The following is a 17,374-nucleotide window of genomic DNA, read 5'->3' as shown; positions in this document are numbered from 1 at the left end:
TAAACGCGTAAATGTTATTAAACTAGTGGTGATTGTTAAAGATTGGTTAAAGATTAAAAATTACTTTTCTTATTTAAAACGCATAATACGCAAAAATATAGAATATGTATAAAAGATTATAACAAAAATATTTGGTAATTCTAGCCAACGTTTGAGAAGCCCTACGGGTTTAAGTCATGATCCAGTATATTTGAATGTGTCCAACGAGATAAGATATGTTTAGGGTGCGTGATATGATTGCGGTTCGGTTCAATTTTGGATCATGATAGTCTCTCTCCTTTATGTCGTAGTCTAGTTTTCTTGTATTAAGTCCACCGGTGTAAATTTATGAATGTACTTTTTGCTATTGAAGAATGTCGACAGTAAAATATTACAGCTGATTATCAACTAAGTCGATTTTTCCTTTATTTCGACTGTTAGAATCAGATTTTGTGTTGAACGTAGTCTTTCCGAATTTCTTCATCGTACTACTCACCAGCAGTACTTTTAGTGTCATAATGGGAAGCCGAACTAGAGCACCCCCGGCTTTAGGGAAACTATTAGATATTGATGAAGCTTTTACTGATAAATTCTGCAAGTATTCTCAGCGAATATCTTTAATGAGATGGCTAAAAAATCGTTCGAAATCTTTGGAGGTGAGTACTGACATCTTTACACCGAACCATAGTAACTGATGTGAAATATTTCTTGAAATATTGGCAATTCTGGAGAGATCAAGTCTTCATCATATAATATCTATATCTTCTTACAGGTTTCATGTCATGGCATACCATGGTTTGCTGGGTTAATGCTTCTTATTGTCATCACTTCTAGTCCATCGTTGCATCAGTTACAAGTCAACTTGTTGTTTGGTGAGAATGAGGGGTGAAAAGTGTATAAATGATTAAGTCAAATGTTAACTAACAGCTGCGATGGAAATAATATGTTGACGTACCACTAATTTATTTACGTTTGCTGAACCCCGCTCATGCTATTGGGCGCAGGTGCTTAACTCTGATGCTCATCAGTGTTAAGCACCAGCGCCATGGATATGGGGTTCTGATTGACTGATTCTGGATAATTGAAGTTAGTAATTGATTTAACAATGAAAAAATCAACCTAAACTGTCAAGCCATTTAAAAGGAAAGAAAATTGAGCTTCTGTGCTTAACTCTGGACATATTTGTTTTTCATGTATCTAGAATGCTTATGCACTTTAATTCAGTGACAAAGTTATTACTACATACGTCTGTAGTAAAAAACTGAATGGATTCAGGTGAAACTTTTTGGAACTGCATTCCTGTGGAAAATACAAGAAATACACTTCATATTTTCCACACAATTAAATATCTTATTCGTTATCACTTACTCAGTGTAGTTGGGTAATGCCCTCCCATGCCATATTTGATGCCACGGGTTCAAATACCACCTGTGGGTGAGTTTTCACAATCAGGGTGTGGATGTATGGGAATGATAAACATGTTAAGTAAATGAAAGGACCCTGTAGTCCTAATGTTGCAAGTTCATTAAAGAGGGTACTTTTATAGTTATCCTCCTTTCTAATGCAGGTCCCAGCTAGCACATAATAAGTCATTGAGATAAGGTGAAAGGAAAAAATTAGGAAGGCGCTTATCACGTAAGCTCGTTATGGGTTTTTTACGTCCAGGCTGACAAAACATCCAGAGTAATGGCAAAATGGATGCCAATCTTTCAGCACTTCCGTAGATGCTGTTATTATCCCATCGTTTTAGAGTATTAATTAAGACGTTTATGTAAAAGAATAATTTTTTTATTTTTCGTCTGAAGATTTTCACTGCTTCTGTTATCAATATTGGTGGTGGTTCTCGGGTATTGCTGTGTAGGTAACATATTTTCACTCCTCCTACTGGAAGCATTATCAAGAGAACGCTCCCAGTTGAGTTGAGAAACGTTGAGTGAAAATATGTTACCTACACAGCAATACCCGAGAACCACCACCAATAATATTTTTATTCTTGGTGCTTCTATATTATGAGGAGAAATAACATCATACGGCCATAATTTGAAAATCATTCACATTTATGAAATGATGGCGAAATGACAGTCGTAAGAAAAACAAAATTTCATAAGAATAGCGACGTAGAATAATATGAAAATGCTGGAAGGAATCTCTAATAGATATATTGTATTCATTGGGTTATCAGACGAGAAATTAAAATTCATAAATGTGAGATTGTGTAGACCATGAACAATTTCAGTTTTTTTTCATTCACGCACCAGCTAAGTTTTTCTATATCATTGAAATTTAGAATGATAACTACACTGTTTTTACTCATCAGTTGTCGTGGTGTAATAGATTGTATGTAAGGCTGCTGATGCAAAGGTCATACGTTCAGTTCTCCCTGGTGTTATATTTTTTTTCTTTCCGCCACAAGGATAAAGTACTTGTGTTATGCTTTGTATCTTCACCAGCCAGTCGCTTGCTGTTGTTAATTTTTTTTCTATTTATGGGAAAAGCTGCTATCAGTTGTTAAGCTCTTATAAAGACTTTGAATTTCACCGGTAGGCTTTAAATTCATGTTGGGATGAACAGCGTAGCATGTTTAGTATGCTGTTCAGCTACCTTTGGTGCTCCAACAGAAGCAACTTACGTTGTTTGAGGATATTTTATGGCATTCCTTACCTATTCTTCCCTAAACGTTACCCTTGCCTTATATAAGCCCCTTAGCTTACGATAAGTTGCTTATCAATTTTTTCCTTAAGAAACGAATAACTCTCTTACTTTCTGCTTTATGGGGTTATACATCACATCATTCCCTATCAATTTCTATAGTTTACTTCATGTTAGATATTGAGTTTCCCTCCAGTTAGTTTGAAGACTCCATTGTATTTTATTCCACAAATAGTTTCCTGCTCATATATTAACGTTTTCAGAGTCTAGATTGTTTTCATTTAAATGCTAGCCTATTTCCTCACATTTTTTAGTCCATTCCTCTTTAGTTGACATACATGTCTTACTTGACATAATTCTTTTACTTCCTTGGGAGATGTAGCAGGGGCACAGCAAAAAATTAAGGCTAGGGTGGTTTTAGGCGCAGCTAATACTGGGGGGGTCTGGAATACCCACTATGGTAAGCAGGAGTTGTGGGGGCCCTCCCCAAAATTTAATTTAGACAAATAATTCAAAATGGTGAGATTTGCGGTTTTTTGAGGGATATTTTATTAATCCTTACACTGTTCTGTAAGCGCTATTTATTCAGTTAAGTAAAATGAATTAAACTTAAAACTCTCTCTGATCTCTGGGGCGTGTTTAAACCCCCATGCTGCGCCACTGGGATGTAGGGCCGCAATAAAGGACCTCCACAGTAGACAATTCTGGGCCATCTGCTTTATTTCTCCTCAGCTTTTGCCTTTTAACTTTCTTTCTTTTTCAGTGGACCTCCTACTCATCTTTGTCCCTCTTCTTCTGTTTCTTTGGGGGTTCCATTTTAAGGCTTGAGGACAGATACTGTTGTGTGGTCTTCTCAGTATGCTGTCTATCCAACGAAACTTTCTTTTCTTGACGACCTTATAATAGAGCTTTTACTTGCTCGCCTCATCAGCTCTTCATTTGTTATTTTTTGTGGTTAATAAGTGTTGAAAATCCTGTGTAGACATTAATTTATGAAAATTTGCTGTTTGTTAGTTATCATTTTTGTAACTTTCCATATCTTGTTGCCATAATGGAGAATGGATTCTGACATGCATATTAATCTGAAAAGTAACATCATTAAAGCACTTTCATGGAAATTATTTAGGACTGGATGATGAATGGATGGATACTGTTTTTTTAAATTTATCATCTCAATTTATTGCTTTTATCAATAATTTTGTTTCTAAGTTTTATTATTCTTCTGATTTTAGGTTTGCTTCTGGATGTCATCCTAGTCGCTGTTATTAAGGCATATGTGAGGAGGCGAAGGCCGGCAAAAAATCGTGGAGATATGTTTGCTACTTTCAGCATAGACAACTTTTCTTTTCCATCTGGACACGCATCGAGAGCTGCTTTTTTGACTTATTTTTTTACATTTTTATGCCCCTTGCCATCGTACATCATTCTGTTTGTCCTTGTGTGGGCTAATTCAGTTTGTCTGTCTAGGATATTATTGAATCGCCACTATGTCATGGATGTGCTTGCTGGTGTTGCTCTGGGATATGCTGAAGGGTACATTTTAAATATACTTTGGCTGAGTGAAGGTTTGTCATGCTGGCTAATCTCATGGTTGTCTGACACCATATTTGATGAGGAGTAATTACTTTCATGATAGCCTTGATAATTTTAGATCAGAATTTGAAATTTTAATGATATTTTTGTAAATAAAGAAAGCTTGGATAATTGTATGAACATGTGTGAATTAATAAATATTTTGATTTGAATGAGGAGTTTAACTAGGCATTATTTTAAGGAAACTTAAAGATTTGAGGATACTATGTAATGCAACAGTGGGTGTCACGGGACACATTTTTTGTTCTGTGACAGCATGGGTGGAGTGTTGGGGGACCCAAGGGAGCCTGGCCCCCCCAACTTGAACGGTAATTTCTCTGGAAAAAAGTACAAAGCCTGTAAACCCCTGGCAGGATTGCTGGCCCTCCCAACATTAAATTCTGCCCACACGTGACAGTACACCACCAATCATGCCAATGGTTTCGTTGGTGCAAATTAGCCTCTGTTCAGTGGCATAGCTGGGGGGGACCCCCCAAAATATAAAAACAGTTATTTTCATTCATAAAATAAAATGTTGAAAAATCATGAATTTAAAAAATATTCCTTAAACAAATAAAGTTTTTTTGATTATAAAAAATGTTAAAATTAGTTTTATACCCATTATGTGGTGCCCTGTTTTTCAAAAATCTTCCCCCAATTTTGGACCCCCCTGAACGAAATTCCTGGCTATGCCACTGCCTCTCTTGGCTAAAACTTGAATTCCAATGAAGTGCAAAAATTAAACGTACATCAAGTACATATGTATTATATTGCCCCACTAACTCGTTTGAGATTCGTGATCTAATTTTGGTGTTGGTGGCACAGAGGGTGGGTAGTTTTTGGTGGTGCAAAGGTTAAGAGGGGAGCTTAAAATTCTGGGGCCATTGTACTCCTGAAGTCTATGTTGACCCTTTCCTTGCTGACGGTACCATCTTGCTTTGGTTCAATTCATATGGTTAATAACTTGATGATCTATAAAAGTGAGGGGAGATGTATTTCAAGTTTCCCATTAAACTTGCTTTAATCCCATTTACTAAGTCCAACTCATCACTATTTGGCATTGCACAGAAATTTTATGAAGTATCACGTTTGTATTTCTAATTTAATTGCTGAATACATGTGCCTAAAAATCCTAACACACTCCTCCCCAAAGTGTCCCTTTCTCTGCCCTATGTACTTTCATTGTGTACTGTATATATTAGATTTCATTATGGGTTGCTGTGTCCAAGTATACTATGCCACAAAATTTTCTCCATTAAGGCTGAGCTGTATGTTGCCCACACACTAGGCAGTCCTGTACATTCAAGTATGGGATTCAACTATCCCATATGATAATGAAATGTTACATTGTTTCCAGAATTTGTCGGTGGGTTTTATGCATGGCAAAATGTACAGCACAGGGATGTCTTTAATGGAAACTAACAGCGATACATCTGCCGAAAGGACCATCTATTCTCTGACACTCCATTTTTCAAAATACATAGTTACATTTAATAATGTAGCTATACTGAAATAGGCAAAGGCAAATTTCACTTTCAGCATTATGCGAACAAAGAAAGGATTGGTTTTCCAATACCTACGTGAATTGACAACAAAATATAATATAGGCAACCAACATATCACCGTGCTCCTCTGAAGTAAATTTCTGGGTACATGCCCAATGTGGATGGCAAATGTTAAGGATTTAAGGTGGTCTGATATTTAATTGTTTGTTAGGCTGAAGTCTTAGCAGTAATGAGATGGCAGTATTAACTTAAAATTAATGTGAAAGTAATTTCTCTATTGAAATGATCTTTGGATACTTATAAGCAGCAGGTGCTACTACTGTGACACACACACACTCCTAAGCAAATACGTTATGAGAAATTATGATGGTAAGGGTCTCCACTTCACATTACATATTGAATATATGCAATAGCAACACATCCCTGAATGTATCGAAAATATTCTGGGGAAGTAAAAATTGAATGAGGCAAGTATTTTGATAACATGATAAAGGACCAAGAAAAAGTATGACTAAGAAACCAAAGGTCATAACTGCATCTGAATCAATCACAAATACATTGATTTTTGTAAATGCGATGGTGGTTGGCATAACATGGTGAAACTCCTTCATGATGCACAAAGGTTAAGAAATTAGAAAGGAAATTAACCATCAAATACAGCGAAGTCTTTTCTTAACCTTATACATTGATTATTGATAATTTAGATAGTCCATGTTGACTTATCTTCAGCTATCATGAGTGCTCTTCCATATTAAAATGGATATTCTACCACTCAGATTACGCTAAAACGAAAGTGGGAGAGAAATTGAGGATCGCCAATCTCTATATCTGCCTCCATGAATTGACATATCACCTAAGCCTTTCAACACAACCATAAAACTTCCACCTGAATATCAGGTCCATAGTGAGCAGGGGAAGGAATTCTTATGCCCCCAAAATTTTTCGTGAATAAAAAAACCCTCGATAATTTTTATGCTACCATCCATACAGGACTCTATCCCTGACAAGAGTTTCTCAGATCGAAGTTATATGAAAGGAAGAATTCTTACGGAGAAAAAATGAAATTTTTGGAGAATAAAAAGAATTCTTTTGGTAAGAAGAGTCCATCTGTCACATTGATCCATATTCAGCCCCAAATGGATGCCCACAGAACCCTCTTATAGGCCTTAATGGTGGCAGGGTAATGTCTTCATCAGGGAACATGGGTTTGAATCCCACGTGGACAGATGCCACCGCAAAGCACAGGGATGTGGGTGATTGGAATACTGTATCTCTCTAGATTCATCATCATTTCAGTAATTGGTATTTGCTTCCATCGCCTATTCCTGTCTCATCTCGCTGCTTACCTCACAATGAAGCCATTCTTTTTTCTGGTTTCAGAACAGAAGGTCAGAGCATACTATATCAGATTGAAAAGAGAAAGCATTTACATATCACACACATGCCTTTACCATGCATCATTTTTTCCTAAAATTAACTCGAGTAATTTATATCAAAGGCAGCTGCCACACACTGAAGGAAGTATTTGGGAGGAGTTTTTTAGCCTCTCCCATTGCTGTGCACCTGCAGCTTTGTTCTGTATTGGTTAAATTTCTTTCACATGCACCACAAAGAAATTCTGAGGGCAACTGAACAAATCGTATCACCTTATGTGAAAAACATAAAACTATCATCTTGTATATACGAGAAAAGGATGTTTTTTTAGATTATCTAATAAAGTTCAACTAGCTGGAAAAGATAAAAAATCTTCGAATTGCAAAAAAATATTGTAATATTAGGAATGTCTTCAATGTAACAATATATTATTTAGGAGCTGATGCATTGCTCTACCACACTAAGAAGCTTGAGAAAACTCCATTTATAATTTATCTTTCTCCCTATTCCAGATATTTATCATCATGACCCTTCTGAGAGATAAGCTCCTAATCATGAAATATGGTCAACTTCCACCCAGATACATGCAAGAGAGAGAGAGAGAGACTCGTATGCACACATTATACTTTTGGTACCTTCAGAGTACATATCTCAACTTGCACAACTATTGCTCAACACTAAGAAGTTGGGTAAAATAAAAGCAAAAGAATGAAAAAACACACATTGCAAACTGACACACACATTGCACAATAAGAGACTGAATGCCAGACTGTCACGGTTAGGCACTTGCTTAACACTACATGGTCTGGATATATAGTACCATATATATCTGAATGTAGTCCCTCCTTTTTTCCAAAACAGCCTGTGGTAAAAGTTAAGGGGGGCACTACATTCAAATGCATTTTTTTTAACTTTTCCCGAAACTGAAGCCTCAAAATTAGGGGGGGGGACTATATTTGGAGAAATATGGTAATTAAAAAGTTAATTGATGAGCAAGAGACAGCAGCACCATTTTGCTATGAGAGGATAGGCAGCGCAGGGTAGAGTTTCAGGGTGCCAGGGGGAGCCCAACTTAAATGGTAATTTGTCCGATCAAGTATGAAACACTGAAGTATTATGAAAACAAAAAAAATCATAAGTTTAAATAAATTTTAGTCTTAGATAGTAATTAAAATTTTCTGTTTTCAGAGGGCTAATTTAAACAAATTTTCCAGAAACATGATGGGGATAAGAAATACCTACCCATCTTACTGAGGGGTATTTCATAGCCTCTAAACCCCAGGTAGGATTCCTGCCCCCGGCCCCCAACATAAAACTCTCTAACATCACCCACAATGCTTGCCTCTTTGAATGGCTGTAAGATCAATGCAAATGCCTTGGCAATCTTAACATATTTTCTAAAAAACTGATTGTTACTCAAAGCTTAACACAATAATTTAAAGTGATTTAATTAAAAGCCAGACTTACCTCTTCATTTCTCGCACTAACGTCAAGTAGAGTTTTGCAACAACTGGTCTCTAGCTCAAGAATGTGGATATATGATAGATAACTTACAAAATCATTTTCAGCCATGGTTGTAATTCTTGGGGTCACTGCCTTTCCCTGTCATATGTGACCCTTACCCTTTTAGTCCATGAACATATATTGATTAAGTACTGCTAATTACTAAAAATAGATGACCTTCTTCAGATATCCAAGTACATTTTAAATAAAAAATTGCTACCATGATTTATCACACGGACATTTTGAAATTTATGAGTAAGTTCGAAGTTAGAAGAATCTGCCACTAAAATAATCGATTGTGTTATCCTGCAAATCCATCCACCAGGGCTCTTCATGCTATGACTCCAAACACAATTAAAAAACATATTAGCCCATATTATGACACAAATGATGGAAAAATACAACTTCTCTTACCACTGAAAATCCTAGCATCAATGATTCCTAGATTTGCACATCATGTGATATGGGCTTAAAAGAAGAATAAAGGATAAAAATGAACACTAATAAAGGAGAATATGTCCGGAGTGCAAATGCACTGCACACTTATGGATACATACACGGCGCTGAATTAGAGTCACTAAATACCTATCAGGGATAGTAAATCTATTATGACCTTTTTTTCTGATTCAGATGAGAAAGATCTCCACAGACATTCTTCTGGAATACCTGGTGAGGTTTGAAATCCCCAACAATAATTTCAAGGTGTATACTGAGATCAATTTGGAATGATGTTAAAGCTGCACACTACAGAGAGATGACCTCTTTTTAAAAATTATGATCAAGTTTTACACAACACAGCCCTTCAGTATCCACTGCAATCATGTTGCAAATTACCAGTATGCATATGAAAACAAGCTATTTAAGCTCATTTTATGCAGCAAGAAAAACCTCACTTAAAACAAAACGAAAAAACAGGAGTGGCACACGATTCATTACAGCTGTATTAGGTCAAACGTCATCTGCAATGGATTTAAATTAAATACTTTTGCTGCAATATTCATATGTCTGTCATTTATGACAGGTAACAATAAAACACAAAATTCAGAGGAAATTGATGCAGATGAGAGATTTATGCATTTATTTCCAAAAGTTACTCGATTAAATGATGATGCCCTATAGGTCATTCTTGATCTGAAACACATTTTATTATAGCTCTCAGCATAAAAATGTGTGTGTTTGTAATTCCTTTAAGTCACATTATGAAGGATGAAAGCCAGTTTTTATTTACCAAATGAGTGTGGGCACCTATATCATCATCTTTAGATCAATTTTAAAAACAAAAATCGGATCAGTGTACTGAAAAAAGTTACTACATGATGCTTACCACTTAGTTGGTTTAATTGTTAAAATAAATCCTCAAATAGTTTCCATAATTTAATGACATTAAACAAAGGAATATATGTAACGGTCAATAGATTATTAGGGTGATAAGGAACACCATGAAACCTATAAGAAGCAGTCTGTAACACCACAAGCCACCTTCACATTAATACTTTCAATCTGCTTGGAAAGTTTAAGTTTTCTTTTACATGCACATACATAAACTACATATCCATAGCTAAAACACTTATTGACACAGAAAAAGGTATTGCTTCCAAGCAGTTGTAATCAGGCTCCGATTAGTCTTTGCCATTAAAAATTACCAACTCTCTCTTTTCCAACAAAATAAAAAAATCCAATTAAAACATTCAATTTATAAATAAGGGTAAAAGTTTATCACTAACCAACAATTAGCTAGGAACACGTTACTTTCCCAAAATTAAAGCTCTACAATACATGCTTATTATTTGCAACATAGGTAGTGCATTTACAGTAGTATAATAAATTAGTGTCAGCGAGGTCAGTTATATTAACAAGTACATAATTTTTGATGCAACACAATTGCATTTAACACACTCTTCAGCCAAATTAGAAATACTAACCTTAAGATAAATTAATAAACTTAACATTAATCACAGATGAGTATTTACTGCATGAATTTAAATTATGCATATAATACATTAATACAAAGCCATTGAGTTAGAATTTAGCTAAAGTAAATAATTAATCATTGATAAATTACACGGATATCTTGGTAACTAGTTAATAATATAAATAATGAAGGAAACTCTGGCATACAAGATTAATGTGTTCTAAATATTGTACTTCTGGGAAAAAACTGATGATTTTCTTAATAAAATGCTTACTTAAAGGTTGGTAGAGTCAGAAATACACATACAATTTCCAAATTATAGCATTGTGGCATCTATACGTCACGACACCAGGCACTTAGTTCTTTGAGGTTCAATATATATATATGTAAATTTAACTATGAGTATCAATAAAAAGTTTTATTTACTATGCTGAGGTTTTTTAACACATGAATAAATATTTATATGCATATCTTTAGAGAAAACTATCATTATTCATCGATGAAATTTTGTTTCATTGGAAAATTTGATAAAACGACTAGTCCAGCATTATAAAAAATGTCTCTATTTTATTGTAAATAAAAACGGAAAGAAATAACATTATTGTATGTAGTAAAAAGGTAAATAATGAATTCTGGTGCCTTAAGCATAAGTCATAATAAAGCTTTCAAAACTCAATGGCTTTTCAGAATACTGTGCGTAACTGGATAACTTTAAGTAAATGGGGTATATATTCTTAAAGACCCAACAGATTTGAATATCAACACTCAAGTAGCAACTTTAGCACCAAGGGGAACTGATTTTTTTAACAAATCAGAAAAATTATTGATAACTATAGAATTTAAATCACAATTCATGATGATTACTAACATCAGAATGGAATGATAAAATTTTGGATAACTTCAACAAAATAAACCTTCTGGCTATAAATTTTCAAATGCTACAAATTATTCTGGTCTTAGATTGTATAAAAGTAGCAAAATGATCACCAGAAAGCCCTGCACTTACTTGGTGCAGGTGAAATGTAATTAGAAAACAATATTGCACAGCTTCCCTCCTCATTTTGTTCAAGGATGAAAGTTGCAAATTACCACAACGGCTCATGATGAAATTTTAAATCACGCTTGACAACTGAATGGGGGTCAGTATCCACTACTTGCTGGCTGCAATTGACAGCACTGGCATTAGTGGGTTGAATGTTTTCAACTTCAACCTCTTTCCGCACCATTTCAGGTGTTTTGCTAGTTACTGTTGTGAGAAGCTTCTCTTGGAATTCATTGTCCCCATTGGAAGTTGACGTGGCGTGAGGGTTTTCTGGCACAAAATCTTCACTTTTAGGGATAACAATTCTGCTTTCAGAATCTCTGGGAAGGATTGGTGAGTGTTCTCTGCTGGAATGTGGAGTACCTTCCTTGGAGATAGAGAGCTGAACATCTGGCTCCAGTATGCTTTTTAGCTGGTTTTGAGGATCTTGGTTAGATGTGCTGGAAGCCAAGAATTAACCTCACACATGGAGTCATCATAAGATGAACCACATTCATACAACATACTATTTTTACAATGTATCAATAAATTACAGTGTGTGACAATAATAAAATAATAATATAAAAAGTTAAGTAAATAGGTTAAGTAAACAACTAAAAAACTCAGGAGGTAAAAACTGATGGATAACTTTTTGAATTTTTTTTTCTAGAAGAACAAAAGCTTCTGTTTACGACAGTTAACTTCAGTGCTTATATCCAATTCTTCCTTAATATTTACGGCTAAGGAAAAAATAAAAAAAAGAAAAAATGAAACAAAGATATAAAATAATACAAAAAAATGCAAAGAGAATATTAAAATCAAATAAATTTCAAATACCTTAAGGGCTGACTTGTGGCCAAGTTGGCTGTATGTTGCAGTATTTGACCAATACTAGAAACTGGTCGTTGGGCTAATATGGGTGCCTTCCACGTAAACTGCTCCGGGACTCTCTGTCTTGATTCACTTTCACGGCTGAACAGGCAAATGTAAAATAAAGAAGACAATGGATTAGTAAAAATATTCACAAACATAAAATTGAGGTAAACACCACAGAAAATATGAGCAATTAACAAAATAGTGTTATCATAACAATTAATAAGTGAAGGCCCTCCCAAATACTATAAAATAGTTTCATGATTTATTTGAATAAAATACACTCAGAAAATTTTAAATAATGTTAATATAAAATTATAAGGACTCAAGCTTTATTTTAAACATGAATACAATATATTCACATAATGGAATTATAAAATTAGTATGCAAAGCTTGTATTTCAGTGGTTATATTCTCAAACAGATTTTTAGGCGACTACAAAATTATTAAGATACATATATGAAGTAATGCTACGTTAAAACATTCATTAATATACCTGCTACTGCTGCAAGATGAATTGGTAATTCCAGCTTTGGGTGAATGCACATGCTTAGCTTCAGAAGAATTGTTAGTATTTCGCGAATGTGAAGGCGAATCTGCCAAATTTAGGAAAATTAATAATTAAGGAGCATATTCAAATGGGAGACTCAACTCTTCAATGCACAAAACTTACCTGATATATACTTAAAAAAAACATCAAATACCACAAAGTTGTTCATTTGAGGTATAATTTTTTCCAGGCCATAATGTTTGTACAGAAAGGCGATGAATTTTTCTGATGGCCTATCTATCGCTAGTTGTCCAGGAGAGAGATTTTCTTTCTGAATAAAAAATAAACGATTATGAAAATAAATAAAAGACAGAAATAATAACTAAACAAGTAATAAACAACAAAAACGCACCTGAAGCATGTAATCGAACAATTTCTTCCCACAACCCATTCTCTGCTTGGATTCATGAACATAAAAGTCTAATATACATTGTGGTATTATTTCGTGATGAGCTCCAGACTGATCGAAGACATAGAGCTTTTTCCTTCCAGTTTTTAACATTCCGACTACGGTACCTTTACCACTGAAAGAACAATGATCGACAATTCAGGAAATGATGAAATTGACCGCTATAGATTAACATGGAATAGAGTAATATAAGATAATCTATACAAAATAGTTTAAATACTCACTCTTTCCCATTTCTGTCAATCAACAGGTACACAATTTGATCTGAATTCTTGAGGCGATCCCCCGTGGTAATGGCCACATTTAGGCCTTGAGCAGAAGCTGAAGCTTTGCCCATGGCATCTAATATCGTGGATATATTTTCCTGGCAAGACCTGGACATTCCAACAATGAACTCAGAGTGATGATTGATAGTGGGTAATGATAAATCGCAATAAAAATGGCAACATGCTCTGGTAAATGGCAATCTTAGTCTAATTAAAGCATCTCTTGCCGGTGTTGGAAGAGTGATGAATTTATCAGCGATAAAACAAATAAACAATATGAAAAGATACATCTTCAGAGGGAATGTAAAACATTCCTAGCTCCGGCAGACACCATTAACGTAAAACAACTTGAAAGCAAATGCATGACAAGGAGCAAAATGTACACAATACGGCCGCAAAACAGCAAAAAAACTAGGAACTAATACAGTAACAATTTATTAAAACTACGCTCCTCAATAACTTACCAAACTGTTCTTCTATCCCCGGTGAAACCCTCAGGTAGCAATGTGTTATCGATCCTAGTGATTTCATACTGAAGGAAATCATTCACCACAAACGGAAACTCCATCCCTAAATTATAAAACTGACTCTTGGTTTCTAATTTTTTTATACTTTTTTCCTCGTACAACTAAATATCAAATCCACTCATGTCTCACTTCCCAGCTGCCTTGCCATCGCTGACCTTAGCACATACAAACACAGACGATTTCTGACGAGTGAGACAAACTGGCGCTGGTAGCGGCCAGTGGAGGTAGACGGAACTAAAATGCATCACTTGAGGAAAAGAACGATGGTTACTACATCTACTGACTATTTTATATACTAACATTTCTGATTGAAATGGCACGAATAGTAAATGATTTTAAAAATACTTACGAAGAGACGAGAGAGAGAACTACGAATTTATATTTCGCTTGTATTGTCAACGAACAAGATTATGACGATTGTTTATGAAAACCATGGTATTTCACCTCAGATTTGAACTTCGTTTTTTTAAGGAATTTTCTTATGTATCTCGGTGTTACGGTTTGTTTGTCATGCGTGAAGCCTTAACGGTGATACTTACCGCTTTCCGGCTTTGGGGATGTTTTGCAAATATTCAATCTTTTTGATAGCCTAATGCATTCCCAACTTGTGATAATTAATTTATAACAAATTATGCATTTGAAATATAAAGGGCCCGTTCGCTCATCGCAGAAGAGCGTTAACTATGATTATAGTAATACTGGATAAAATATTAAATTCAGTACACTTAAACTTGCTCTGCGGAAATTCAAGACAAGGATCACTTATATCTAATTGGTAATGTTCTTGACCACCGAATGAATTACTTTGGAGTGACTATCGCCTCTTGGAAAAAGAAAAAAATGCCCTCATCTGTATCGCTGACCGTCGAAGTTTCGCATGTCATTGGAAATCAACTAGAAGTAAACTTTCCGTAAATTTTTCCATACCAACGAAAATACTCGTTGCATAAAAATATCAGCATGATGTACTCAATAGTGGCACAACAGCTTTTTAAGCGCGTCTTTCTGTCTAATTTACTCTTCCACATGGAGACTGTTTTGAATAGGCGAGGTCGCAGTTTATATCGGACTGTAAGTCATAATATGCAAGTATATTTATCACAATCAGTGCGAGATCGTTCGCGTGGATTTTTTCTTCGGGGTCCCAAAGGCTTCAACCGGATTTGAATTTGAGACATTTCAGTCATTGGCCCAATCAGTAGCGGATACTGGTAAAACTCAAGGGGGCGCAAAATATATCTAGAGCTACCTTTACTTTCACCATAATGAAAAATAAGTCGCATGCAAATTTTAAGAAAGTGCTATTGAAACTGATTATACGCATATACAAGGCCATCTTATGATACAAAAAAGTTAAGATTGTGGTTCTGCAATGTTAGGCAATGCGGGCGGCCTCGCAAGTAAGGGGGCACCCCCCCTTACTTGTGATATGTATCCGCCGCTGCGCCAAATGCTCTATGCAATACTTGCAAGCCATCTCCACTGATTTTCAACGTTAAGGCTCGACGCTTTTCTTGTTCATTAAATTCGCAAGCTTAGTTGATTAGTGGTTTTCCGAAATGGTATTCACAAATCCGAATCCTTTGTGATTTGTGCGTAGATTTTCGAAGCGATACTCACGATGACTGCCGAATTCCGGGTACTCCAACCGCGTTTGTCGTTTTTGATGGACTACAGTTTCAAAAGCCATCCTGCTCTCGTCATCAGGTAGATGGTGAGAAGTATAGATGTTTTTTGGTATATGAGGCGGCGAAAAATCAACACTTCTCACCTTCGACCTGAAGACGAAAGCAGGATGGCTTTTGAAACTGCAGTCAATCATAAACGACAAACGCGGCATGAGGACCCAGAATTTGGCAGTAGTCACGAATCCTTTCTATTCGGCATGGCTCTCTTATTCTGACTGTAATAAACTGATGTCAACAGCTGCTATGGGCTGCTTCGGCCCATCAGAGGAGAATCCACTCACAAATTTCAGGGGGGCTTCCGGGGAGTGTATGCGAAATACTATATACTATTAGGAGTTTAATGAAGAGTTTTAACCCATTATAACCCTATGTTGCTTCCAAGAAACGTCAAAAATTTATTAATTTTCTGCTATATTTAGGAAACATCTAAACTACGCATTATTTTGTGGTGTAAATTTTATTAACGAAATATTTAGCTCCCATGATAATCATGATTGAGTGCAAAATTCTCAAGTTTTCAAAATGAAAAATCTTGAAATTTGATATCTTCCAGAATCTGCTCTGGGTTAGAAAGGGACTGGGTTAATAAAAGGGACAAGGGAAGAGCTTAAGGGGCACTCGGAGTTACAAAATTCAGTATTTAAACAAAATAAAGGTATATTGTTTCCTAAAATATATATGATATATAGATAATTACGATGGTATATAGCATAACTCTATTCCAGTACGCCGTGCGGGACCTCTTTACTCCTTTTTCTTGCTTTGTAACCAAGGGGCTCCTACGCGTGACCGAACATATTCAGGGGATGTAGGTGATTTATGGTATTCATAACAGGGTAAGTATCCGATGACTTTTTTAGACGGCGTACACCATTATTCATCCATTTAGTCACAGCTGTCAGACAATACCGGAATAGAAGTGCATAACCTAAGTTCCCAACCCTTCATAGCCACTCGAGAGGCGTCTTCATAGACCGTAGTCTCCTTTCCTACGTGCGCAGATCCAAAAATATTTCATCACTTCTCTAAAAGTTGGTAACATCGATTTGTTCAACGCCGACGAGGCGCCAAATAAGGGACAAGTCGTCTCACTACGCATCGTTTTTTACCTTCTACCATCTTCTGATTTATATTATCAAAGATGAACGACCTCCTAGCAGCATGCGCGGGATGAATTTTGCTGTATTAGAGGCGTGGGAGGGGGAGAAGCGAGCGTGGAGGGGAAAGGATCGGCCTGCGGCTCTGGTATCCGCGACGCTGCGTGGGCGTTGGAATATTTTCTTCGCGGACGCGGACTCAAATTAGGCATTTTGTGGCTAAACGGTGGCAGATACGTCAAAATGCACGAAATTTTTGCCCTGAAAGGGCAGTAACTCGGCATAATCTATAGGGTATGAGCATAAAATATTATATTATTCGATTTTTGACCCTCCCCCCCTAAATTGCATTTGAGCGAGGGTCAGGGGTTCACCTAGAGGTCTCAAATTTTTCAGGCCTTATTTTTGATCGGTCCCACAACTTTTTTTCATTGGGCCAGATGGATTTG

The 17,374-nt window shown here is 35.9% G+C and overlaps 2 protein-coding genes across 2 annotated transcripts; one reads left to right on the top strand and one right to left on the bottom strand.

Moving 5' to 3' along the window:
- Positions 1 to 2: 2 nt before the first annotated feature.
- On the top strand, positions 3 to 4,373 carry LOC124163161 (phospholipid phosphatase 6). Its single transcript, XM_046539910.1, has 3 exons — positions 3 to 635; positions 752 to 851; positions 3,861 to 4,373. The coding sequence occupies exons 1-3, from the start codon at positions 498 to 500 to the stop codon at positions 4,247 to 4,249; spliced, it is 627 nt and encodes a 208-aa protein (XP_046395866.1). The 5' UTR covers positions 3 to 497; the 3' UTR covers positions 4,250 to 4,373.
- Positions 4,374 to 9,943: 5,570 nt separating this feature from the next.
- LOC124163145 (alpha-tubulin N-acetyltransferase-like) lies at positions 9,944 to 14,387 on the bottom strand. Its single transcript, XM_046539909.1, has 7 exons — positions 14,078 to 14,387; positions 13,572 to 13,721; positions 13,291 to 13,462; positions 13,062 to 13,209; positions 12,885 to 12,984; positions 12,353 to 12,487; positions 9,944 to 11,976 (listed from the first exon to the last, which is right to left on the bottom strand). The coding sequence occupies exons 1-7, from the start codon at positions 14,179 to 14,181 to the stop codon at positions 11,580 to 11,582; spliced, it is 1,206 nt and encodes a 401-aa protein (XP_046395865.1). The 5' UTR covers positions 14,182 to 14,387; the 3' UTR covers positions 9,944 to 11,579.
- Positions 14,388 to 17,374: the final 2,987 nt, after the last annotated feature.

This window comes from Ischnura elegans, chromosome 1 (assembly GCF_921293095.1).
Source record: "Ischnura elegans chromosome 1, ioIscEleg1.1, whole genome shotgun sequence".
Taxonomy (NCBI): domain Eukaryota; kingdom Metazoa; phylum Arthropoda; class Insecta; order Odonata; family Coenagrionidae; genus Ischnura; species Ischnura elegans.
The sequence above is the reverse complement of the archived record's forward strand: the minus strand, read 5'-3'. Positions and strand labels throughout refer to the sequence as shown.